The 25,890-nt window shown below is 47.3% G+C and overlaps 1 protein-coding gene across 1 annotated transcript in view; it reads left to right on the plus strand.

Annotated features, from left to right (window-relative positions):
* PRELID2 (PRELI domain containing 2) overlaps nucleotides 1–25,890 on the plus strand; it is a 263,904-nt gene that overhangs the window by 184,514 nt on the left and 53,500 nt on the right. Inside the window, exon 4 of the mRNA XM_063928118.1 lies at nucleotides 7,499–7,659. Coding sequence (XP_063784188.1) covers nucleotides 7,499–7,659 — 161 coding nt within the window. The remainder of the gene's footprint in view (nucleotides 1–7,498; nucleotides 7,660–25,890) is intronic.

Raw genomic sequence — 25,890 nt, forward strand, 5'->3', positions numbered from 1 at the left:
TTAGCAACAAGACATGTTACGCATCATGACACCACACCTGCAGGCCCTGCTCCCGTTAATTCTGGATTCTCACCGAGGGGTTGGGGGTAATCCAGGAGCTGTAGAGTAATTTGCGGGGCAGTAGGGGACTTATCCAAAAAATGGGAGCCTCCTACATCAGCATTTGTGAATTAAATTGTTTACTTGCAATTGCACATGAATTCAAGGTGTGATTTCCTTTAAATATGCTTTAATCTGTCCGCTGTTTGATACGGGATGTAGTTATGTGGCCGGCGGTCAGGAGACCGCCGGCCACAACACCAACCCCTACATCCCGCTCCCTGAGAATCCCAACAGTCAGCATGCTGACCAAGAGGGACAATTCCCACTCGTGGGTGTCCACGAAACCCATAGAGTGGCACCGTGCCCGCAGCGTGGCAAGCGCAGATTGCCCGCACAGGGCTCCTTGCGCTGCCCCCCCCCGTCCTCTCCGCATGCATTCCACTGCCGGGATCCCGGCGGATGTATGCTGACCGGCAGTCTCCTGACTGCTGTAGCGCTGCTCTCCCCTGTCAGCCCGCCGCTCTCCCCCGTCCCTCCTGTCTCACAGCCGCCGCTCCGTCCCCCCTGTCACAGCCGCCACCGCTCGCCGTTTCCCCCTCTCTCACAGCCGCCGCTCGCAGCAGCGTCCACCCGGCTCCAGCTAGCGAGGTCTCGCTTGCTGGAGCCTGGTTGACGCTGCTGTGACCGGCAGCTGTCCTCCAGTGCTGCTCACCCCGTCCCCGCCTCGGCTCTCCCTGTCTCCGGCGCTGCTGTCCCCATCTCATTCGACTTTTTTTAAAGTCAAACAGAGATGGTCGAAAAGGGGGCGCCCCGTTTTCGACACAAGCACGTGGAACGACAGCTATTCCGCCGATCCACGTGCTTTTCGACAAGTCGAATTTATCGACTTGTTGAAAAAATTTGGGTTATATTGAATAGGTCGAATCATGATTCGACCTTAAAAAGTCGAAAACTGACGTCTTTTCGACAGACGGCAGCTTTCGACTTCAATTGAATATACCCCTTAATGTGCCTGGTGGGCTTTTTATTTGATACATCTTTCTGATATACTACATTTGTTCCTATTCTGTACCATTCAAGAAATTAACCCTGATGAAGTCTCTTGAGGAGACAAAACTGTAAAAGTCACTGAGAATTTGCAATCGAAAAGCTTGTACCCCTGCATTAGGGGAGAAATAGCCTAAACTCAGGCATGAGAACCTTACAGCTATTTGTTACACATGTGTTCTGTGTAAACCATGCTCTGGTATTGTGCGAATACATTTTTATAAATATTTTTTATTGGTTTATGATATGTGCAGTATGGCACGTAGAGCCTCATTTTATTGGGTGGTGTTTCTCTGACGTCCTAAGTGGATGCTGGGACTCCGTAAGGACCATGGGGATTAGCGGCTCCGCAGGAGACTGGGCACAACTAAAGAAAGCTTTAGGACTACCTGGTGTGCACTGGCTCCTCCCACTAAGACCCTCCTCCAGACCTCAGTTAGATTCTTGTGCCCGGCTGAGCTGGATGCACACTAGGGGCTCTCCTGAGCTCCTAGAAAGAAAGTATATTTAGGTTTTTTATTTTACAGTGAGATCTGCTGGCAACAGACTCACTGCAGCGAGGGGCTAAGGGGAGAAGAAGCGAACCTACCTAACAGGTGGTAGTTTGGGCTTCTTAGGCTACTGGACACCATTAGCTCCAGAGGGATCGACCGCAGGACCCGACCTTGGTGTTCGTTCCCGGAGCCGCGCCGCCGTCCCCCTTACAGAGCCAGAAGCATGAAGAGTCCGGAAAATCGGCGGCAGAAGACTTCGGTCTTCACCAAGGTAGCGCACAGCACTGCAGCTGTGCGCCATTGCTCCTCATGTACACCTCACACTCCGGTCACTGATGGGTGCAGGGCGCTGGGGGGGGGCGCCCTGAGGGCAATATATGACACCTTGGCTGGCAAATCTACATCATATATAGTCCTAGAGGCTATATAGATGTAAAATTACCCCTGCCAGTATTCCAGAAAAAGCGGGAGAAAGTCAGTTGAAAAAGGGGCGGGGCTTCTCCCTCAGCACACTGGCGCCATTTTCTCTTCACAGTGCAGCTGGAAGACAGCTCCCCAGGCTCTCCCCTGTAGTTTTCAGGCTCAAAGGGTTAAAAAGAGAGGGGGGGGGCACTAAATTTAGGCGCAATATATGTATACAAGCAGCTATTTGGGGAAAATCACTCAGTTATAGTGTTAATCCCTGCATTATATAGCGCTCTGGTGTGTGCTGGCATACTCTCTCTCTGTCTCCCCAAAGGACTTCGTGGGGTCCTGTCCTCAGTCAGAGCATTCCCTGTGTGTGTGCGGTGTGTCGGTACGGCTGTGTCGACATGTAGGATGAGGAAGGTTACGTGGAGGCGGTGCAGAGTCCGATAAATGGGATGTCGCCCCCTGTGGGGCCGACACCAGAGTGGATGGATAGGTGGAAGGTATTAACCGACAGTGTCAACTCCTTACATAAAAGGCTGGATGACGTAACAGCTGTGGGACAGCCGGCTTCTCAGCCCGCGCCTGCCCAGGCGTCTCAAAGGCCATCAGGGGCTCAAAAAACGCCCGTTACCTCAGATGGCAGACACAGATGTCGACACGGAGTCTGACTTCAGTGGCGACGAGGTTGAGACATATACACAATCCACTAGGAGCATCCGTTACATGATCTCGGCAATGAAAAATGTGTTACGCATTTTCTGACATGAACCCAAGTACCACATAAAAGGGGTTTTATTTTTGGGGAGAAAAGCAGCCAGTGTTTTGTTCCCCCATCAGATGAATGAATGAAGTGTGTAAAGAAGCGTGGTTTCCCCCGATAAGAAACTGGTAATTTCTAAAAAGTTACTGATGGCGTACCCTTTCCCGCCACAGGATAGGTCACGTTGGGAGATATCCCTTAGGGTGGATAAGGCGCTCACACGTTTGTCAAAAGGTGGCACTGCCGTCTTAGGATACGGCCACCTTGAAGGAACCTGCTGATAAAAAGCAGGAGGCGATCCTGAAGTCTGTATTTACACACTCAGGTTATATACTGAGACCTGCAATTGCCTCAGCATAAATAGGGCTGCTGCAGCGTGGTCTGATACCCTGTCAGATAATATTAATTCGCTAAGACAGGGATAATATTTTGCTAACATTGAGCATATTTAAGACGTTGTCTTATATATAAAGGATGCACAGAGGGATATTTGCCGGCTGGCATCCAGAATTAATGCAATGTCCATTCTGCCAGGAGGGTATTAGAAACCCGGCAGTGGACAGGTGATGCTGCCTGTAAAAGGCACATGGAGATTCTGCCTTATTAAGGGTGAGGAATTGTTTGGGGATGGTCTCTGGGACCTCGTATCCACAGCAACAGCTGGGAAGAAATTTTTTTACCTCCGGTTTCCTCACAGCCTAAGAAAGCACCGTATTTTCAGGTACAGTCCTTTCGGCTTCAGAAAAGCAAGCGGGTCAAAGGCGCTACCTTTCTTCACAGAGACAAGGGAAGAAGGAAAAAAGCTGCACCAGCAGCCAGTTCCCAGGATCAAAAATCTTCCCCCGCTTCCTCTGAGTCCACCGCATGACGCTGGGGCTCCACAGGTGGAGACAGGTGCCTACCGCACTTCAGGGACCAGTGGGCTTGCCCACTGGTGGATCTCTAGGTTCTGCAAATAGTATCACAGGGATACAGGCTGGAGTTCGAGGCGACTCCCCCTCGCCGTTACCTCACATCAGCCTTGCCGGCTGCCCTCGGAGAAAGGTAGTACTGGCGGCAATTCACAAGCTGTACTTCCAGCAGGTGAAAGCAAGATACCCCTCCTTCAACAAGGCCGGGGTTACTATTCCAAAATGTTGTGGTACCGAAACCAGACGGTTCGGTGAGACCCATTCTACAATTGAAAGCCTTGAACACTTATATACGAAGGTTCAAGTTCAAAATGGAATCGCTCAGGGCGATTATTGCAAGCCTGGAGAATTTCATGGTATCACTGGACATCAAGGATGATTACCTGCATGTCCCTATTTACCCTCTTCACCAGGAGTACCTCAATATTGTGGTACAGGATTGTCATTACCAATTCCAGACATTGCCGTTGGTCTGTCCCCGGCACCGAGGTATTTACCAAGGTAATGGCCGAAATAATTATCCCGTACTTGGACGATCTCCTTATAAAGGCGAGGTCCAGGGAGCAGTTGTTCGTCGGAGTAGCACTATCTCGGGAAGTGCTACAACAGCACGGCTGGATTCTGAATATTCCAAAGTCGCAGCTGGTTCCTACGACCCGTCTACTGTTCCTGGGTATGGTTCTGGACACAGAACAGGATAAAAAGGGTTTCTCCCGGAGGAGAAGTCCAATGAGTTGTTGTCTCTAGACAGAGACCTCCTAATACGTATACAGGTGTCGGTGCATCAATGCACGCGAGCCCTGGGAAAGATGGTTGCTTCTTACGAAGAAATTTCATTCGCCAGGTCCCATGCAAGGATTTTCCAGTGGGATCTGTTGGACAAGTGGTCCGGGTCGCATCTTCAGATGCATCGGCGGATAACCCTGTCTCCAAGGGTCAGGGTGTCGCTGTTGTGGTGGCTGCAGAGTGCTCATCTTCTAGGGGGCCGCAGATTCGGCATACAGGACTGGGTCCTGGTGACCACGGATGCCAGCCTTCGAGGCTGGGGGGCAGTCACACAGGGAAGGAACTTCCAAGGCTATGGAAAAGTCAGGAGACTTCCCTACACATAAATATTCTGGAACTGAGGGCCATTTACAATGCCCTAAGTCAGGCTAGACCCCTGCTTCAACACCGGCCGGTGCTGATCCAGTCAGACAACATCACAGCGGTCGCTCATGTAAACCGACAGGGCGGCACAAGAAGCAGGATGGCGATGGCAGAAGCCACAAGGATTCTCCGATGGGCGGAAAATCATGTGTTAGCACTGTCAGCAGTGTTCATTCCCGGAGTGGACAACTAAGAAACCTCCACCAGGGAGAGTGGGGACTTCATCCAGAAGTTTTCCAAATGATTGTACACCGTTGGGAAAGGCCACAGGTGGACATGATGGCGTCCCGCCTCAACAAAAAGCTACAAAGATATTGCGCCAGGTCAAGGTACCCTCAGGCGATAGCTGTGGACGCTCTGGTAACACCGTGGGTGTACCAGTCGGTGTATGTGTTCCCTTCTCTGCCTCTCTTACCCAGGGTAATGAGAATAATAAGAAGGAGAGGAGTAAGAACTATACTCATTGTTCCGGGTTGGCCAAGAAGAGCTTGGTAACCAGAACTCCAAGAAATGATCTCAGAGGACCCATGGCCTCTGCCACTCAGACAGGACCTGCTGCAGCAGGGGGCCTGTCTGTTCCAAGACGTACCGCGGCTGCGTTGACGGCATGGCGGTTGAACGCCGGATCCTGAAGGAAAAGGGAATTCCGGAGGAAGTTATCCCTACGCTATTTGAAGCTAGGAAAGAAGTGAACGCAAACCATTATCACCGCATATAGCGGAAATATGTTGCGTACTGTGAGGCCAGGAAGGCCCCAAAGGAGAAATTTCAGCTAGGTCGATTTCTGCACTTCCTACAGTCAGAGGTGACTATGGGCCTAAAATTGGGTTCCATTAAGGTCCAGATTTCGGCTCTATCGATTTTTCTTCCAAAATTGAACTGGCTTCACTGCCTGAAGTTCAGACTTTTGTTAAGGGAGTGCTGCATAGTCAGCCCCCGTTTGTGCCTCCAGTGGCACCGTGGGATCTCAACGTGGTGTTGGATTTCCTGAAGTCGCATTGGGTTGAGCCACTTAAATCCGTGGAGCTATAATACCTCATTTGGAAAGTGGTCATTCTGTGGGCCTTGGCGTCGGCCAGGCGTGTATCAGAATTGGCGGCTTTGTCATACAAAAGCCCTTATCTGTATTTTATATGGATAAGGCGGAATTGAGGACTCGTTCCCAATTCCTTCCTAAGGTGGTATAATTTTTTTAATGTGAACCAACCTATTGTGGTGCCTGCGGCTACATGGGACTTGGAGGATTCCAAGTTACTGGATGTAGTCAGGGCCCAGAAAAGTATATGTTTCCAGGACAGCTGGAGTCAGGAAAACTGACTCGCTATTTCTCCTGTATGAACCCAACAAGCTGGGTGCTCCTGCTTCTAAGCAGACGATTGCTCGCTGGATCTGTAGCACGATTCAACTTGCACATTCTGCGGCTGGACTGCCGCACCCTAATTCTGTAAAAGCCCATTCCACGAGAAAAGTGGGCTCTTCTTGGGCGGCTGCCCGAGGGGTCTCGGCTTTACAACTTTGCCGAGCTGTTACTTGGTCGGGTTAAAACATTTTTGTAAGAGTCTACAAGTTTGATACCCTGGCTGAGGAGGACCTAGAGTTTGCTCATTCGGTGCTGCAGAGTCATCCGCACTCTCCCGCCCGTTTGGGAGCTTTGGTATAATCCCCATGGTCCTTACGGAGTCCCAGCATCCACTTAGGACGTCAGAGAAAATAAGATTTTACTCACCGGTTAATCTATTTCTCGTAGTCCGTAGTGGATGCTGGGCGCCCATCCCAAGTGCGGATTGTCTGCAATACTTGTTTATAGTTATTGCCTAACTAAAGGGTTATTGTTGAGCCATCTGTTGAGAGGCTCAGTTATATTTCATACTGTTAACTGGGTATAGTATCACGAGTTATACGGTGTGATTGGTGTGGCTGGTATGAGTCTTACCCGGGATTCAAAATCCTTCCTTATTGTGTCAGCTCTTCCGGGCACAGTATCCTAACTGAGGTCTGGAGGAGGGTCTTAGTGGGAGGAGCCAGTGCACACCAGGTAGTCCTAAAGCTTTCTTTAGTTGTGCCCAGTCTCCTGCGGAGCCGCTAATCCCCATAGTCCTTACGGAGTCCCAGCATCCACTACGGACTACGAGAAATAGATTTACCGGTGAGTAAAATCTTATTTATATGATACAGATATTTATTATAAGCATCTACTGAACGATTAGCGAGTAGAATTTATATTGAAAGTAAACACACACAGCTCCTTAAGGAAGAATATCACTTTTCCATAATTCTACAAATAATTCAGTCTTGTGCTACCTCCCAGTGTCTTTTTAGGGTATAGGTAAAATCCTAGCCTGTTTATTAATTAAAGGTAAACCTAATTGTCAACTTGGATTACAGTATTTCACCTCACTAATTGGTGAGGTCAGTCTTGTAATGAGAGCAGAATTTGAATGGAAGTTTGATGGATTTGTTATGGCACCCTTGCATTGTGTGTGTGATGTTTTTTTTTTTGCTTATAATGCATACTACATATACATACTGCTACAGTGCTGTGTGGTGGTACACCAGACCAACGCCTACAGTACTGTGGGAAGTTACTTTATCGAAATATAAGAAATGTAAATTGCATCGTAAAATTGTCCAGCTTTACATCTCCTTCCTGAAATTGGATCTGCCTGCATTTTTCTTGTTCCCAGTGCAGCATCATGAAAGTGTCCAATATATACTTGGAAGAAGAGTCATGGCTGGACATCAAGGCAAGAGTAATGACTTTGAAGAGCCGCTGCTTAACTTGGGCCCAGTATGCATCAATGAATGAGGAGTCTGTGTACAGGGAAAGCAAAGAGAATTCCAATTGGTAAGAGATCAGTGTTGCAGATGGATTCAGTACTGCAGTGTTACCAAGAGCTCTCTGCAATGCTGCTGTCCTTCTACATTATGACGATAATATTTATTGTTTCTTAAGTTATTTATATAGCGCATACATCTTCTGCAGCGCTTTACAGAGAATATTTGTTCATTCTTCCTCATAATATTACTAATTATTATTTAATAATATTGTCCCAACTGATGTTTTCAGATAAAACGGTAATATGTCTATTCTTTAAATTATATGAAGAACAGCTTTAAAGCTGGCATTACAATTTACGACTGCAATGTAAAAAAGAAAAAGAAAAGCCTAAGCTGTTTTTTCTGTGTCCTTCAGTGTCCAGAGTGATTTCCTTCCAATGAGGCCTCCTCATATCCTGCTCTGCCAGTGTAGTGTTGCTTATGTCAAGAGCTTTCTCTCAGGGGTGTTTAAAGTAAGGAGAGGGCCTGTGTGCGGGCCCCCTCCTCTGGTAGCAGAACAGACTCTGACATTGTGCCAGAGTCTGCAGCACATGCGCAGGTCTACGCGAACATGGCACCCGCGCCTTGCTCCCGGAAAACATCTCTGTTGCGCATGCGCAAATCACTGAGAACATTGCAGCTGCGCCATTTTCCTGGTGATTTCTGTCTGCAGAGCCGTTTGCCGTGGGACTCTGGAGGGGTAATTATAATTTTATGGCTGCAGGGTGAGCAGTGTGGGCCCCCTGAACCTATGTGCACCCATTATAGATATACCAGTGCTTTCTCTGTTCAAGTATACAGACGACCAAGGCAGTGGAAAGCTGTGGCACACAATACAATTAAAAAATCTTACACTGATATCTGTAATGCTTGCCGGGCCAACAGGGGATGCCACTAGCGACCTGCGGGAGCGCACATGGCATGGGTACACACTAGACGATGTACCCGATATATATTGTGCTGTTCCGCATCGGAACGATATATCGTCTAGTGTGTACCTGGCTTATGACTTAGGGCTGACAAGCATGAATGGCCACGTGTGCAATATAAAATAATGGAATAGATGATGTTAGGACAGTATGCAGTCAGAGAAAATGCGTTTGGATCACAGTGGAGCAGGTAAACACGGTTTTGTTTTTTCGCATTTTTGCCAAAAGCTACATTTTTAGTTTTGGTTGTTTATACTGTGTTTCCCTTCAAATATTGTAAGTGAATACGTTTTTCTGAGGCATTGTGGTGGTAGTTTGCTGTTGTGTATTCAGTATTTATCGCTATTTGTTCCTTTGTGCCCCTATAAATGTTGGCCTATTGAAACCTGTACAGTTAAAGTGCTGGGTAGTAATGAAACTAATCACTAGTGTGCCTATGGTAAAGAGGTAGCGGTGTGACGTTGGGATTGTATGGAGCAGTACAGTTCTCTCCTGTGATCACTGTGCCGCACAAAGTCTCTGATTCCTCATGTCTTGCCTGCTGAGATGCTTTGTGCACGGCGTTGAGTTCTACAGGAGCTGACAGCCTATATCTAAAGTAAATGCGGAGCTGGGAGGTCTATTCTAGTGAGACGTTTAGTTTATAGGACAGAGCATTCGTAACATGTCCCTACGTAAACCACATACCCATTGGGGAAACCAGAAGAACTGTCACAGCCAGGAATAAAGAATTCCTCTTGTCCTCGAGTGCTAGAATTTAGAATAAAATTTGGCACGCATCCTTCTCCCATGTAACTCCTGTAATCACACACCAAAACAAGACTACATATTAATATAAGGGAGTTAGTAAAACTACATATGTCAGAGTCTGTGGCGTATCTATAATGAGTGCATGTTGTGTGGTGCACATGTGCCTCTGGGGTCCCACGCCGAACACACCCTGCATCCATTGTACTTACCGCTACGGAGTCTGCGTGGTCTGTTGCTGCAGAGAGAAATCACTGGTATGACCGATGCTGCCAACATCACAATCGATGATCGCGATGGTTATCCGATGCTGTGTCTTCAGATGCAGCACTCTGATCATAGGTGCTGGCAGGAGGCGTCTTATTTTTCCTACAGATGCCTCCTGCTACATTTAGCATTTTTACGTGTTCTGCCTCCTTCTCTGAATCCTAAACTTGTGGCTTCCTAAACATGGCCTAAACTAGTGGCTTCCTAAACATGGCCTAAACTAGTGGCTTCCTAAACATGGCCTAAACTAGTGGCTTCCTAAACATGGCCTAAACTAGTGGTTTCCTAAACATGGCCTAAACTAGTGGTTTCCTAAACATGGCCTAAACTAGTAGTTTCAACATTTTTGGGGGACCACCTCCCCCTTGGTTTTACAAACTCATCCCCAGTGCTGTCAACCCACTAAGAAAGATAATAATACAGTAATTTCTCAAAATCTAATCCGGCCATTTAGGACCAAATTGCCCATCGTGTTCAACCTGTTTTAAGTTGTGATGATTCTACATACTTGCTAAATAATGTTTTATGACTAGTTAGCTACTATAACTCATGTAACCCCTGGATTAACCACGTTGATATTTTAAGTATTATAACCTTGGATAGCTTTTTCATTCTATCAAAGTAAATCGCACATTGCTAAGAAACTTCTTTGCAAATGCGCACAAACTCGCACCAAATTGCAAAATAAGCTCACCTCAATGTACAAAATCAATGCAATTGGTTTTTCTCTGACGTCCTAGTGGATGCTGGGAACTCCGTAAGGACCATGGGGAATAGCGGCTCCGCAGGAGACTGGGCACAACTAAGAAAGATTTAGGACTACCTGGTGTGCACTGGCTCCTCCCTCTATGCCCCTCCTCCAGCCCTCAGTTAGAATTTTGTGCCCGGCCGAGCTGGATGCACACTAGGGGCTCTCCTGAGCTTCTAGAAAAGAAAGTATAAATTATATAGCGCTCTGGTGTGTGCTGGCATACTCTCTCTCTGTCTCCCCAAAGGACTTTGTGGGGTCCTGTCCTCAGTCAGAGCATTCCCTGTGTGTGTGTGCGGTGTGTCGGTACGGCTGTGTCGACATGTTTGATGAGGAGGCTTATGTGGAGGCGGAGCAAGGGCCGATAAATGTGATGTCACCCCCTGCGGGGTCGACACCTGAATGGATGGACATGTGGAAGGAATTACGTGACAGTGTCAACTCCTTACATAAAAGGTTTGACGACATAGCAGATGTGGGACAGCCGGCATCTCAGTCCGTGCCTGCCCAGGCGTCTCAAAAGCCATCAGGGGCTCTAAAACGCCCGCTACCTCAGATGGCAGACACAGATGTCGACACGGATACTGACTCCAGTGTCGACGATGATGAGACTAGTGTACATTCCAATAGAGCCACCCGTTACATGATTACGGCAATGAAAAATGTGTTGCACATTTCTGATATTACCCCAGGTACCACAAAAAAGGGTATTATGTTTGGGGAGAAAAAACTACCAGTGGTTTTTCCCCCTTCTGATGAATTAAATGAAGTATGTGAAGAAGCGTGGGCTTCCCCCGATAAGAAACTGGTAATTTCTAAAAAGTTACTAATGGCGTACCCTTTCCCGCCAGAGGATAGGTCACGTTGGGAGACATCCCCTAGGGTGGATAAAGCGCTCACACGCCTGTCAAAGAAGGTGGCACTACCGTCTCCGGACACGGCCGCCCTAAAGGAACCTGCTGATAGGAAGCAGGAGGCTATCCTGAAGTCTGTTTATACACACTCAGGTGTTATACTGAGACCAGCTATTGCTTCAGCATGGATGTGCAGTGCTGCAGCTGCGTGGTCAGATTCCATGTCAGAAAATATTGATACCTTAGACAGGGACACTATATTGCTAACCGTAGAGCATATTAAAGACGCAGTCTTATACATGAGAGATGCACAGAGGGATATTTGCCGGCTGGCATCTAAAATAAACGCAATGTCCATTTCTGCCAGGAGAGGATTGTGGACTTGGCAGTGGACAGGAGATGCAGATTCTAAAAGGCACATGGAAGTTTTGCCTTACAAGGGTGAGGAGTTGTTTGGGGATGGTCTCTCGGACCTCGTTTCCACAGCTGCAGCTGGGAAGTCAGCATTTTTACCCCATGTTCCCTCACAGCCAAAGAAAGCACCGTATTATCAGGTACAGTCCTTTCGGCCCCAGAAAGGCAAGCGGGTTAGAGGCGCGTCCCTTCTGCCCAGAGGCAGAGGTAGAGGGAAAAAGCTGCAACATACAGCCAGTTCCCAGGAGCCAAAAGTCCTCCCCCGCTTCCTCTAAGTCCACCGCATGACGCTGGGGCTCCACAGGCGGAGCCAGGTACGGTGGGGACCCGTCTCAAGAACTTCAGCAACCAGTGGGCTCGTTCACGGGTGGATCTCAGGGGTACAAGCTGGAATTCGAGACGTCTCCCCCTCGCCGTTTCCTCAAATCTGCCTTGCCGACAGCTCCCCCGGACAGGGAGGCAGTGCTGGAGGCGATTCACAAGCTGTATTCTCAGCAGGTGATAATCAAGGTACCCCTCCTTCAACAAGGACGGGGTTACTATTCCACAATGTTTGTGGTACCGAAACCGGACGGTTCGGTGAGACCCATTTTAAATTTAAAATCTTTGAACACTTATATAAGAAGGTTCAAGTTCAAGATGGAATCGCTCAGAGCGGTGATTGCAAGCCTGGACGAGGGGGATTACATGGTATCACTGGACATCAAGGATGCTTACCTGCATGTCCCCATTTACCCTCCTCACCAGGAGTACCTCAGATTTGTGGTACAGGACTGTCATTACCAATTCCAGACGTTGCTGTTTGGTCTGTCCACGGCACCGAGGGTCTTTACCAAGGTAATGGCCGAAATGATGATACTCCTTCGGAAAAAGGGAGTTTTAATTATCCCGTACTTGGACGATCTCCTTATAAAGGCGAGGTCCAGGGAACAGTTGTTGATCGGAGTAGCACTAGCTCGGGAAGTGCTACAACAGCACGGCTGGATCCTGAATATTCCAAAGTCGCAGCTGGTTCCTACAACGCGTCTACTGTTCCTGGGGATGGTTCTGGACACAGAACAGAAAAAAGTGTTTCTCCCGGAAGAGAAGGCCAAGGAGTTGTCGTCTCTAGTCAGAGACCTCCTAAAACCAAAACAGGTGTCGGTGCACCACTGCACGCGAGTCCTGGGAAAGATGGTGGCTTCTTACGAAGCAATTCCATTCGGAAGGTTCCATGCAAGGATCTTTCAGTGGGATCTGTTGGACAAGTGGTCCGGGTCGCATCTTCAGATGCATCGGCTGATAACCCTGTCTCCAAGGGCCAGGGTGTCGCTGCTGTGGTGGCTGCAGAGTGCTCATCTTCTAGAGGGCCGCAGATTCGGCATACAGGACTGGATCCTGGTGACCACGGATGCCAGCCTTCGAGGTTGGGGGGCAGTCACACAGGGAAGAAACTTCCAAGGACTATGGACAAGTCAGGAGACTTCCCTACACATAAATATTCTGGAACTGAGGGCCATTTACAATGCCCTAAGTCAGGCAAGACCCCTGCTTCAACACCAGCCAGTGCTGATCCAGTCAGACAACATCACGGCGGTCGCCCATGTAAACCGTCAGGGCGGCACAAGAAGCAGGATGGCGATGGCAGAAGCCACAAGGATTCTCCGATGGGCGGAAAATCATGTGGTAGCACTGTCAGCAGTGTTCATTCCGGGAGTGGACAACTGGGAAGCAGACTTCCTCAGCAGGCACGACCTCCACCCGGGAGAGTGGGGACTTCATCCAGAAGTCTTCCAAATGATTGTACACCGTTGGGAAAGGCCACAGGTGGACATGATGGCGTCCCGCCTCAACAAAAAGCTAAAAAAATATTGCGCCAGGTCAAGGGACCCTCAGGCGATAGCTGTGGACGCTCTAGTGACACCGTGGGTGTACCAGTCGGTTTATGTGTTCCCTCCTCTGCCTCTCATACCCAAGGTACTGAGAATAACAAGAAGGAGAGGAGTAAGAACTATACTTGTGGTTCCGGATTGGCCAAGAAGAGCTTGGTACCCAGAACTTCAAGAAATGATCCCAGAGGACCCATGGCCTCTGCCGCTCAGACAGGACCTGCTGCTGCAGGGACCCTGTCTATTCCAAGACTTACCGCGGCTGCGTTTGACGGCATGGCGGTTGAACACCGGATCCTGAAGGAAAAGGGCATTCCGGAGGAAATCATCCCTACGCTGATTAAAGCTAGGAAGGAGGTGACCGCAAACCATTATCACCGCATATGGCGAAAAATAAGAATTTACTTACCGATAATTCTATTTCTCGGAGTCCGTAGTGGATGCTGGGGTTCCTGAAAGGACCATGGGGAATAGCGGCTCCGCAGGAGACAGGGCACAAAAAGTAAAGCTTTACGATCAGGTGGTGTGTACTGGCTCCTCCCCCTATGACCCTCCTCCAAGCCTCAGTTAGGTACTGTGCCCGGACGAGCGTACACAATAAGGAAGGATTTTGAATCCCGGGTAAGACTCATACCAGCCACACCAATCACACTGTACAACCTGTGATCTGAACCCAGTTAACAGTATGATAACAGCGGAGCCTCTGAAAAGATGGCTCACAACAATAATAACCCGATTTTTGTAACTATGTACAAGTATTGCAGACAATCCGCACTTGGAATGGGCGCCCAGCATCCACTACGGACTCCGAGAAATAGAATTATCGGTAAGTAAATTCTTATTTTCTCTATCGTCCTAGTGGATGCTGGGGTTCCTGAAAGGACCATGGGGATAATACCAAAGCTCCCAAACGGGCGGGAGAGTGCGGATGACTCTGCAGCACCGAATGAGAGAACTCCAGGTCCTCCTTAGCCAGGGTATCAAATTTGTAGGATTTTACAAACGTGTTTGCCCCTGACTAAATAACCGCTCGGCAAAGTTGTAAAGCCGAGACCCCTCGGGCAGCCGCCCAAGATGAGCCCACCTTCCTTGTGGAATGGGCATTTACATATTTTGGCTGTGGCAGGCCTGCCACAGAATGTGCAAACTGAATTGTATTACACATCCAACTAGCAATAGTCTGCTTAGAAGCAAGAGCACCCAGTTTGTTGGGTGCATACAGGATAACAGCAAGTCAGTTTTCCTGACTCCAGCCGTCCTGGAACATATTTTCAGGGCCCTGACAACATCTAGCAACTTGGAGTCCTCCAAGTCCCTAGTAGGTGCAAGGCACCACAATAAGCTGGTTCAGGTGAAACACTGACACCACCTTAGGGAGAGAACTGGGGACGAGTCCGCAGCTCTGCCCTGTCCGAATGGACAAACAGATATGGGCTTTTTTGAGAAAAAACCACCAATTTGACACTCGCCTGGTCCAGGCCAGGGCCAAGAGCATGGTCACTTTTCATGTGAGATGCTTCAAATCCACAGATTTGACTGGTTTTAAACCAATGTGATTTGAGGAATCCCAGAACTACGTTGAGATCCCACAGTGCCACTGGAGGCACAAAAGGGGGTTGTATATGCAATACTCCCTTGACAAACTTCTGGACTTCAGGAACTGAAGCCAATTCTTTCTGGAAGAAAATCGACAGGGCCGAAATTTGAACCTTAATGGACCCCAATTTGAGGCCCATAGACACTCCTGTTTGCAGGAAATGCAGGAAACGACCGAGTTGAAATTTCTTTGTGGGGCCTTCCTGGCCTCACACCACGCAACATATTTTCGCCACATGTGGTGATAATGTTGTGCGGTCACCTCCTTTCTGGCTTTGACCAGGGTAGGAATGACCTCTTCCGGAATGCCTTTTTCCCTTAGGATCCGGCGTTCCACCGCCATGCCGACAAACGCAGCTGCGGTAAGTCTTGGAACAGACATGGTACTTGCTGAAGCAAGTCCCTTCTTAGCGGCAGAGGCCATAAGACCTCTGTAAGCATCTCTTGAATTTCCGGGTACCAAGTCCTTCTTGGCCAATCCGGAGCCATGAGTATAGTTCTTACTCCTCTACGTCTTATAATTCTCAGCACCTTAGGTATGAGAAGCAGAGGAGGGAACACATACACCGACTGGTACACCCACGGTGTTACCAGAACGTCCACAGCTATTGCCTGAGGGTCTCTTGACCTGGCGCAATACCTGTCCTGTTTTTTTGTTCAGACGGGACGCCATCATGTCCACCTTTGGTATTTCCCAACGGTTTACAATCATGTGGAAAAAACTTCCCGATGAAGTTTCCACTCTCCCGGGTGGAGGTCGTGCCTGCTGAGGAAGTCTGCTTCCCAGTTTCCATTCCCTGGATGAAACACTGCTGACAGTGCTATCACATGATTTTCCGCCCAGCGAAAAGTCCTTGCAGTTTTTGCCATTGCCCTCCTGCTTCTTGTGTCGCCCTGTCTGTTTACGTGGGCGACTGCCGTGATGTTTTTCCCACTGGATCAATACCGGCTGACCTTGAAGCAGAGGTCTTGCTAAGCTTAGAGCATTATAAATTTACCCTTAGCTCCAGTATATTTATGTGGAGAAAAGTCTCCAGACTTGATCACACTCCCTGGAAATTTTTTCCTTGTGTGACTGCTCCCCAGCCTCTCGGGCTGGGCTCCGTGGTCACCAGCATCCAATCCTGAATGCCGAATCTGCGGCCCTCTAGAAGATGAGCACTCTATAACCACCACAGGAGAGACACCCTTGTCCTTGGATATAGGGTTATCCGCTGATGCATCTGAAGATGCGATCCGGACCATTTGTCCAGCAGATCCCACTGAAAAGTTCTTGCGTGAAATCTGCCGAATGGAATTGCTTCGTAGGAAGCCACCATTTTTACCAGGACCCTTGTGCAATGATGCACTGTTTTTAGGAGGTTCCTGACTAGCTCGGATAACTCCCTGGCTTTCTCTTCCGGGAGAAACACCTTTTTCTGGACTGTGTCCAGAATCATCCCTAGGCACAGCAGACGTGTCGTCGGGATCAGCTGCGATTTTGGAATATTTAGAATCCACCCGTGCTGTTGTAGCAGTATCCGAGATAGTGCTACTCCGACCTCCAACTGTTCCCTGAACTATGCCCTTATCAGGAGATCGTCCAAGTAAGGGATAATTAAGACGCCTTTTCTTCGAAGAAGAATCATCATTTCGGCCATTACCTTGGTAAAGACCCGGGGTGCCGTGGACAATCCAAACGGCAGCGTCTGAAACTGATAGTGACAGTTCTGCACCACGAACCTGAGGTACCCTTAGTGAGAAGGGCAAATTTGGGACATAGAGGTAAGCATCCCTGATGTCCCGGGACACTATATAGTCCCCTTCTTCCTGGTTCGTTATCACTGCTCTGAGTGACTCCATCTTGATTTGAACCTTTGTAAGTGTACAAAATTTTTTTTAGAATAAGTCTCACCTAGCCTTCTGGCTTCAGTACCACAATATAGTGTGGAATAATACCCCTTTTCTTGTAGTAGGAGGGGTAATTTAATTATCACCTGCTGGGAATACAGCTTGTGAATTTTTTCCCATACTGCCTCCTTGTCGGAGGGAGACCTTGGTAAAGCAGACTTCAGGAGCCTGCGAAGGGGAAACGTCTCGACATTCCAATCTGTACCCCTGGGATACTACTTGTAGGATCCAGGGGTCCTGTACAGTCTCAGCGCCATGCTGAGAACTTGTCAGAAGCGGTGGAACGCTTCTGTTCCTGGGAATGGGCTGCCTGCTGCAGTCTTCTTCCCTTTCCTCTATCCCTGGGCAGATATGATCTTATAGGGACGAAAGGACTGAGGCTGAAAAGACGGTGTCTTTTTCTGCAGAGATGTGACTTAGGGTAAAAACGGTGGATTTTCCAGCAGTTGCCGTGGCCACCAGGTCCGATGGACCGACCCCAAATAACTCCTCTTCCTTTATACGGCAATACACCTTTGTGCCGTTTGGAATCTGCATCACCTGACCACTGTCGTGTCCATAACATCTTCTGGCAGATATGGACATCGCATTTACTCTTGATGCCAGAGTGCAAATATCCCTCTGTGCATCTCGCATATATAGAAATGCATCCTTTAAATGCTCTATAGTCAATAAAATACTGTCCCTGTCAAGGGTATCAATATTTTTAGTCAGGGAATCCGACCAAGCCACCCCAGCTCTGCACATCCAGGCTGAGGCGATCGCTGGTCGCAGTATAACACCAGTATGTGTGTATATACTTTTATGATATTTTCCAGCCTCCTGTCAGCTGGTCCTTGAGGACGGCCCTATCTATAGACGGTACCGCCACTTGTTTTGATAAGCGTGTGAGCGCCTTATCCACCCTAAGGGGTGTTTCCCAACGCGCCCTAACTTCTGGCGGGAAAGGGTATACCGCCCATAATTTTCTATCGGGGGGGAACCCACGCATCATCACACACTTTATTTAATTTATCTGATTCAGGAAAAACTACGGTAGTTTTTTCACATCCCACATAATACCCTCTTTTGTGGTACTTGTAGTATCAGAAATATGTAACACCTCCTTCATTGCCTTTAACGTGTGGCCCTAATAAGGAATACGTTTGTTTATTCACCGTCGACACTGGATTCAGTGTCCCTGTCTGTGTCTGTGTCGACCGACTAAAGTAAACGGGCGTTTTAAAACCCCTGACGGTGTTTTTGAGACGTCTGGACCGGTACTAATTGTTTGTCGGCCGTCTCATGTCGTCAACCGACCTTGCAGCGTGTTGACATTATCACGTAATTCCCTAAATAAGCCATCCATTCCGGTGTCGACTCCCTAGAGAGTGACATCACCATTACAGGCAATTGCTCCGCCTCCTCACCAACATCGTCCTCATACATGTCGACACACACGTACCGACACACAGCACACACACAGGGAATGCTCTGATAGAGGACAGGACCCACTAGCCCTTTGGAGAGACAGAGGGAGAGTTTGCCAGCACACACCAAAAACGCTATAATTATATAGGGACAACCTTATATAAGTGTTTTCCCTTATAGCATCTTTTTTATATATTTCTAACGCCAAATTAGTGCCCCCCCTCTCTGTTTTAACCCTGTTTCTGTAGTGCAGTGCAGGGGAGAGCCTGGGAGCCTTCCCTCCAGCCTTTCTGTGAGGGAAAATGGCGCTGTGTGCTGAGGAGATAGGCCCCGCCCCTTTTTCGGCGGCCTCGTCTCCCGCTCTTAACGGATTCTGGCAGGGGTTAAATATCTCCATATAGCCTCCGGAGGCTATATGTGAGGTATTTTTAGCCAAAATAGGTTTTCATTTGCCTCCCAGGGCGCCCCCCTCCCAGCGCCCTGCACCCTCAGTGACTGCCGTGTGAAGTGTGCTGAGAGGAAAATGGCGCACAGCTGCAGTGCTGTGCGCTACCTTTAGAAGACTGAGGAGTCTTCTGCCGCCGATTCTGGACCTCTTCTTACTTCAGCATCTGCAAGGGGGCCGGCGGCAAGGCTCCGGTGACCATCCAGGCTGTACCTGTGATCGTCCCTCTGGAGCTGATGTCCAGTAGCCAAGAAGCCAATCCATCCTGCACGCAGGTGAGTTCACTTCTTCTCCCCTAAGTCCCTCGTTGCAGTGATCCTGTTGCCAGCAGGACTCACTGTAAAATAAAAAACCTAAGCTAAACTTTTCTAAGCAGCTCTTTAGGAGAGCCACCTAGATTGCACCCTTCTCGGCCGGGCACAAAAATCTAACTGAGGCTTGGAGGAGGGTCATAGGGGGAGGAGCCAGTACACACCACCTGATCGTAAAGCTTTACTTTTTGTGCCCTGTCTCCTGCGGAGCCGCTATTCCCCATGGTCCTTTCAGGAACCCCAGCATCCACTAGGACGATAGAGAAATATGTTGCGTGGTGTGAGGCCAGAAGGGCCCCAAAGGAGGAATTTCAGCTGGGTCGATTTCTGCACTTCCTACAGTCAGGGGTGTCTATGGGCCTAAAATTGGGTTCCATTAAGGTCTAGATTTCGGCTCTATCGATTTTCTTCCAAAAAGAACTGGCTTCACTGCCTGAAGTTCAGACGTTTGTTAAAGGAGTGCTGCATATTCAGCCCCCTTTTGTGCCTCCAGTGGCACCTTGGGATCTCAACGTGGTGTTGAATTTCCTTAAGTCACATTGGTTTGAGCCACTTAAAACCGTGGAACTAAAATATCTCACGTGGAAAGTGGTCATGCTGTTGGCCTTGGCTTCGGCCAGGCGTGTGTCAGAATTGACGGCTTTGTCATGTAAAAGCCCTTATCTGATTTTCCATATGGATAGGGCGGAATTGAGGACTCGTCCCCAATTTCTTCCTAAGGTGGTATCGGCTTTTCATTTGAACCAACCTAGTGTGGTGCCTGCGGCTACTAAGGACTTGGAGGATTCCAAGTTACTGGACGTAGTCAGGGCCCTGAAAATCTATATTTCCAGGACGGCTGGAGTCAGGAAAACTGACTCGCTATTTATCCTGTATGCGCCCAACAAGCTGGGTGCTCCTGCTTCAAAGCAGTCTATTGCTCGCTGGATCTGTAGTATGATTCAACTTGCACATTCTGCGTCTGGACTGCCGCATCCTAAATCTGTAAAAGCCCATTCCACGAGGAAAGTGGGCTCTTCTTGGGCGGCTGCCCGTGGGGTCTCGGCTTTACAACTTTGCCGAGCTGCTACTTGGTCGGGTTCAAACACGTTTGCTAAATTCTACAAGTTTGATACCCTGGCTGAGGAGGACCTTGAGTTTGCTCATTCGGTGCTGCAGAGTCATCCGCACTCTCCCGCCCGTTTGGGAGCTTTGGTATAATCCCCATGGTCCTTACGGAGTTCCCAGCATCCACTAGGACGTCAGAGAAAATAAGATTTTACTCACCGGTAAATCTATTTCTCGTAGTCCGTAGTGGATGCTGGGCGCCCATCCCAAGTGCGGATTGTCTGCAATACTTGTATATAGTTATTGCCTAATTAAAGGGTTATTGTTATGAGCCATCTGTTCGTGAGGCTCAGTTGTTATTCATACTGTTAACTGGGTATAATATCACGAGTTGTACGGTGTGATTGGTGTGGCTGGTATGAGTCTTACCCGGGATTCCAAAATCTTTTCCTCATTGTGTCAGCTCTTCCGGGCACAGTTTCCTAACTGAGGTCTGGAGGAGGGGCATAGAGGGAGGAGCCAGTGCACACCAGGTAGTCCTAAATCTTTCTTAGTTGTGCCCAGTGTCCTGCGGAGCCGCTATTCCCCATGGTCCTTACGGAGTTTCCAGCATCCACTACGGACTACGAGAAATATATTTACCGGTGAGTAAAATCTTATTTTTTTTGAGCATCTTGACATGTGAAAAACATTTTTTTGCCTTTGTTCTAGTGATGAGCGGATTCGGTTTTACTCGGTTCTCATAACGGCATCTTATTGGCTATCCAAAACACGTGACATCCGTGAGCCAATAAGATGCCGTTTTGAGAACCGAGTAAAACCGAATCCGCTCATCACTACTTCGTTCCATCAAAAGCACCAACCAAATCGCTCAAAAATAACACCTCAATGTGCTACTTACAAAAAGCAACATGTGAAAACAATTGTAATTATGGCTGAATCTAATAAGACAGCTAATAAAAGCCCACCAGTCACCTGCAGCACTCACTTTCTGCTCTCAACAATGGTAGAGGCCGGTTTGGAGTAGCCTGGATGCAGGCATTGATCTTATGTGGCCTGCACCAGCTGACTGAAAGAGCTCAGGAGCAAGAAGCAGAAGAGGAACCAGCAGGTAGGGGTGCCGCAGAGCCTATGTAGGCCTAGGTTCTTCTGTGGGCGGTTAAACCTCCATGCACTCTCTGATGATGAGGTCATACAGATGTTCTTCCTCAATTGCAACAACTTAATGCATCTGTATGACCTTGTCAAACCTCATCTTGAGCCAGACCCTGCACAAGCCTTATCAGGCCTACACAAACTGCTGGCTGTTCTGCACTTCATGGCTACAGAGAGTGTTCCAGTAGGTATTTCCCAAGCCACCTCACACTACTTTGGACAAATCCCTGACACAGTGAAGACATTCTCCAGAACATATCTGCTTCCCTAGCCAGGAGTCAAAGTAGCATGATGTCAGGTTAGCTTTTTATAGGAGCTCAGTCCTGCCAAATGTCCTGGGTGCTATAGACTGCATGCACATTGAGCTGAGACCACCTATGGCAAGAGCACAAACCAAAGAATTATGAGCATTGTGGTCCACTATCCTGGTTCAGATCATCATTCCTTTACCCTTAGTCATTCCTATGTGCTAAGTTTGAGGCTGGACAAATGCTGGAGGGAAGGTTGATTGGTACGTACAAATTCCTCTGGCTAGTTCCTCACTACACACCTTCAAACATTGTCATGCTATCCTTTTTTTTTTTTTTTTTTTAACTACAGGGGACGCAGCGTATGGATGTTTCTCCTAGCTTATGATTCCATTGTTGCTTCCTGATAGTCCTGCAGAGCACAACTGCAATGATGCACATAAATCCACTCGATCTGTTATAAAATGTACATTTGACCTATTGACATCTAGGTTCTGTTGTCTTGATAGATCTGCGGGTACTATGTTGCATAGTATTGATCAGATCTGTGACATTGTGCTCTGCTGCTGCATGTGTGGGCGATTTGTAGTTTCACCTAAAAACGATTCTTAGTAAATTTCCCCCCAGTTATCTTTCACAGTCTTCTAGATGTATATGCTGCCTCTTTATTTTTACTTTATACATGTGTGTGTGTGTGTGTGTGTGTGTGTGTGTATATATATATATATATATATATATATATATATATATATATATATAGATCCTAAGTGTAAATACTTGCACACTCAAATATTTAAATATGTGGTGCTCCTTAAGTTCTGTGGAGCGGTAATAATTTCTACCAGCGGGTAATGTGCAGAATGGGGGTCAGCACAATCAAGGACTTGCCAGGGACCGACTAGACACACACCAATTATAGTTGCTACTACCTATTACCGCGGATTAATCTCCCAGTGTACATACACAAGGTGAGCATGTTTTGATTGGTCCGGTTTGCTCATAAAGGGTAAAGTTGACCCGAGCGGGATATGTTGTGGAGTCACGGCTTGGGTGACGGGGCGGTGATGAGCGGGCGGTAGCCTGTCTCTCATGACGCCCTGTTACCATGGCGACTGAGGTAATCCTTCCGTTAGTGTTGCGCCCACCGCTCGTCACCGGAGGTGACGTAGCGGCATTTGGAACGCACACTAAGGAAGTAAAGGATTCGGTGGAACGCAGAAGGTTTTTTCTACCTGTGAGCAAAACTGACATACATGGTGACGCATGCGCAGATCGGTGGAACGCACGCCAGGAGCAGTGGACCTTGAGGCTAGCCCACCTGTAAGTTGTTTCTCATTTCTTTTGGGGTATATTAAGTCTGATTTGGTGGTGTTCACATACAGATGGCTCTACACTATGGCGGGGTGGCAGTGACATGATGTTATGGTCTTGAACGGTCATTTAGTGACCGAGGTCGACGGACAGCTAAGTTACCATTTGTACCCTTATGACTATGAAACACATCTTTTGGATATGATATATAGGCGTTGATACGCCAAGTGTTATGCGGATGACATTTCAAGTTATTTCATGCTGAGCCACCATGATCTGCTGTTCACTTTTTAATGCCCATGGTGGGGTGATATTAAAATCTTTTCAAAGCTGGATTGAGTGCCCTTCTCTACAAACTCTTATATTTATCTGGACTGTAATGGAACAGAACTTAAGGAGCACCACATATTTAAATATTTGAGTGTGCAAGTATTTACACTTAGGATCTCTTTATGGGCTGATTTTTGTACTCAGCCCTCTATACTTAGCACCTCGGAGTGTTGATTTTTCTACATAGAATATCTTTTTCTTTTTATGGTACCCCTTGTGTTTTGGTACAATATTTGACAACTAAATGTTTTTTGTTTAATTTATTTAATGTGTTACATTTTGTGTTATATAAGTTATTCATGGTCAGTGATATGGTACTCATTTGGTCGGTCTGTGGTGTGCGTGTTGCTTGCATATGAGCTAGACTGAGCACAGATTGTATCAATATACAGTAAACTGAAGACTAGGTTAGCTTTGACTGATTCCGTTAGTCATATACAGGTCTGTATTAGTATTTTCTTCATTTGTGTACATTTTCACTGGGGTATAGATTGTTTGATCAGTTTCGTCTCCTTCACTAGGATTTACTGCCCATTAGGCATAGGTTGAAGTATGTCACAAGGGGCCAGGTTACTTGATGAAAATTTGTTGAACCTAGCGGAAAATACCCAGGTTAGCCTCACAGATGAGGATGCGGATAAGGTATTATTCGAACAAGAGGAGTTTAATCAGCTACCGGCTGATAATGCGGTTGACCTCTATTATAAATTGTTGAGGCTAAGTAAACGTGAGATTGACCTGGTACTCCATGGTCAGTTCTTGTCTGATTATTATCGACAGAAAAAAATCCCAAGGGGTTTTAGGATCCATAATATTCCCACAATAGGACGTACCAACCCTAGTTTTTGTAGCAAATGGTGCGGTGTTTTAAATAAATGTTCCCTTGACCTCATTTTATTGGTGGTCGAGGAGGTTGGAACTGAGCTACAACAGACAAGGGCTGACCTGGAGGAGTTCCGGGTACAACTGCAACCTAAATTGATTGAGGATAAATCTGAAAAATGGATTGAAAAATTAACTACACAGATAGATCGATATAAAAAGGAGCTCATAACTTTTAAGAAAAATAAATTGGAAACTGTTCAGAGCGACTATAGGAATCACACGGTATATAGGTGGTTAACGGGCGACACATCAAGATTCTCGAGACAAAGATTTTTTGACAAAAGACATAGGGTACCTTACTCCGTGGATTCTTCATACTCCTCTTCTGAAGCAGAAAATAATGATACACTACCCCCTAGTGGCCAGAATTTTTTAGGGACCCAGCTGGACCCCAGAGGGATAGGTGGCAGTTTAGAAAGAAGGGCCGTACGCGGAGGGGCCAAGGGAAGAAGGGGAAGAAGAAGGAAGTGAGTACTGAAAATATTTTTAATTTATCTAAACATCAGTTGACATCAGCTGAACATTCAGTATTGTCCCTTGGATTGTCTTTTGTACCCACTTATGTACGTGAGGAGTTTGATGTACAACTAGACATGTACAAATTGGGTAGAAAGTTAAGGTTGCGTGAATTCTTCAAGGATTCTACGGAAACCAAGGTTGACGTTAATACGTTCTCGATTAAAAAATCTAGTGATTTTGACCCCCCGTCCACCAATCCAAGTATCAGAACCTTTTTGAGGATGGTTGACGATGATCTCAAAAGGTCTTCTAAAAAATCTGGATATTATCAGAATATTACTCATGACCAAAGAGACGCCATCAAGTCACTTCAGAACAACAGTGATATTGTTATCCGCATGGCGGACAAAGGTGGGGGTGTTGTGATATTAGATTCACGATATTATGATGAGGATGTTAGATCACAGTTGAATGATAGAGCCACGTACACCAAGAAAACTTATAACCCAATGTATGAAATTAAGGTGAAGGTTGATCGCCTATTGGAACAAGGTTTAATGGGTGGCTGGTTGGATGAACGGCTGGTAAAAATTCTGACAGTGGACCATCCAGTATGTCCAATATTATACTGTATACCTAAGATCCACAAATCCCCGGACAGACCCCCTGGTCGCCCAATTGTGTCGGCAGAGAAATCGGTTCTGCAACCCCTAGCCAAATATATAGATTTCCTGCTGCAGCCATTGGTACGATGCAGCAAGAGCTATATACAGGATACTGGTGATTTTTTTAAATAAACTCGCCTCCATCGATACACTTCCAAAAGATTTCTTGTTTGCAACGATGGACGTTTCATCTTTATACACTGTGATTCCCCATGATAGTGGCATTTCAGCGGTCAGGTTGGCTTTGTCCAATTCTGAATTTATAGGACCACCAATTGATTATGTATGCGAGATGATTGAGGTCATTCTAACTCAAAATCATTTTCAATATGCAGAGGCCTATTATGTGCAGAATGCTGGGACCGCGATGGGATCAAATTTGGCGCCGGTATATGCTAACATCTATATGACGGAATATGAGTGTGTTAATATCTACCCCAAATATGGTCCCAGCATTCTGCACTATTATAGGTATATAGATGATGTTTTCATCCTGTGGGGTGATTCCCGTGAGAATTTTCTACAGATGGTAGCGGAATTGAATGGCCTTGATAGCCCGATTCGCTTCACGCACAATATTCAGACCGACCAAATAGAGTTTTTAGATGTATGCATTTTTAAGAAGGAGGATTCAATAGGGACCACTTTGTTTCGAAAAAATACGGATAGAAATACGTTCC

Source organism: Pseudophryne corroboree, chromosome 6 (genome assembly GCF_028390025.1).
Source record: "Pseudophryne corroboree isolate aPseCor3 chromosome 6, aPseCor3.hap2, whole genome shotgun sequence".
In the NCBI taxonomy this organism is placed as follows: Eukaryota; Metazoa; Chordata; class Amphibia; order Anura; family Myobatrachidae; genus Pseudophryne; species Pseudophryne corroboree.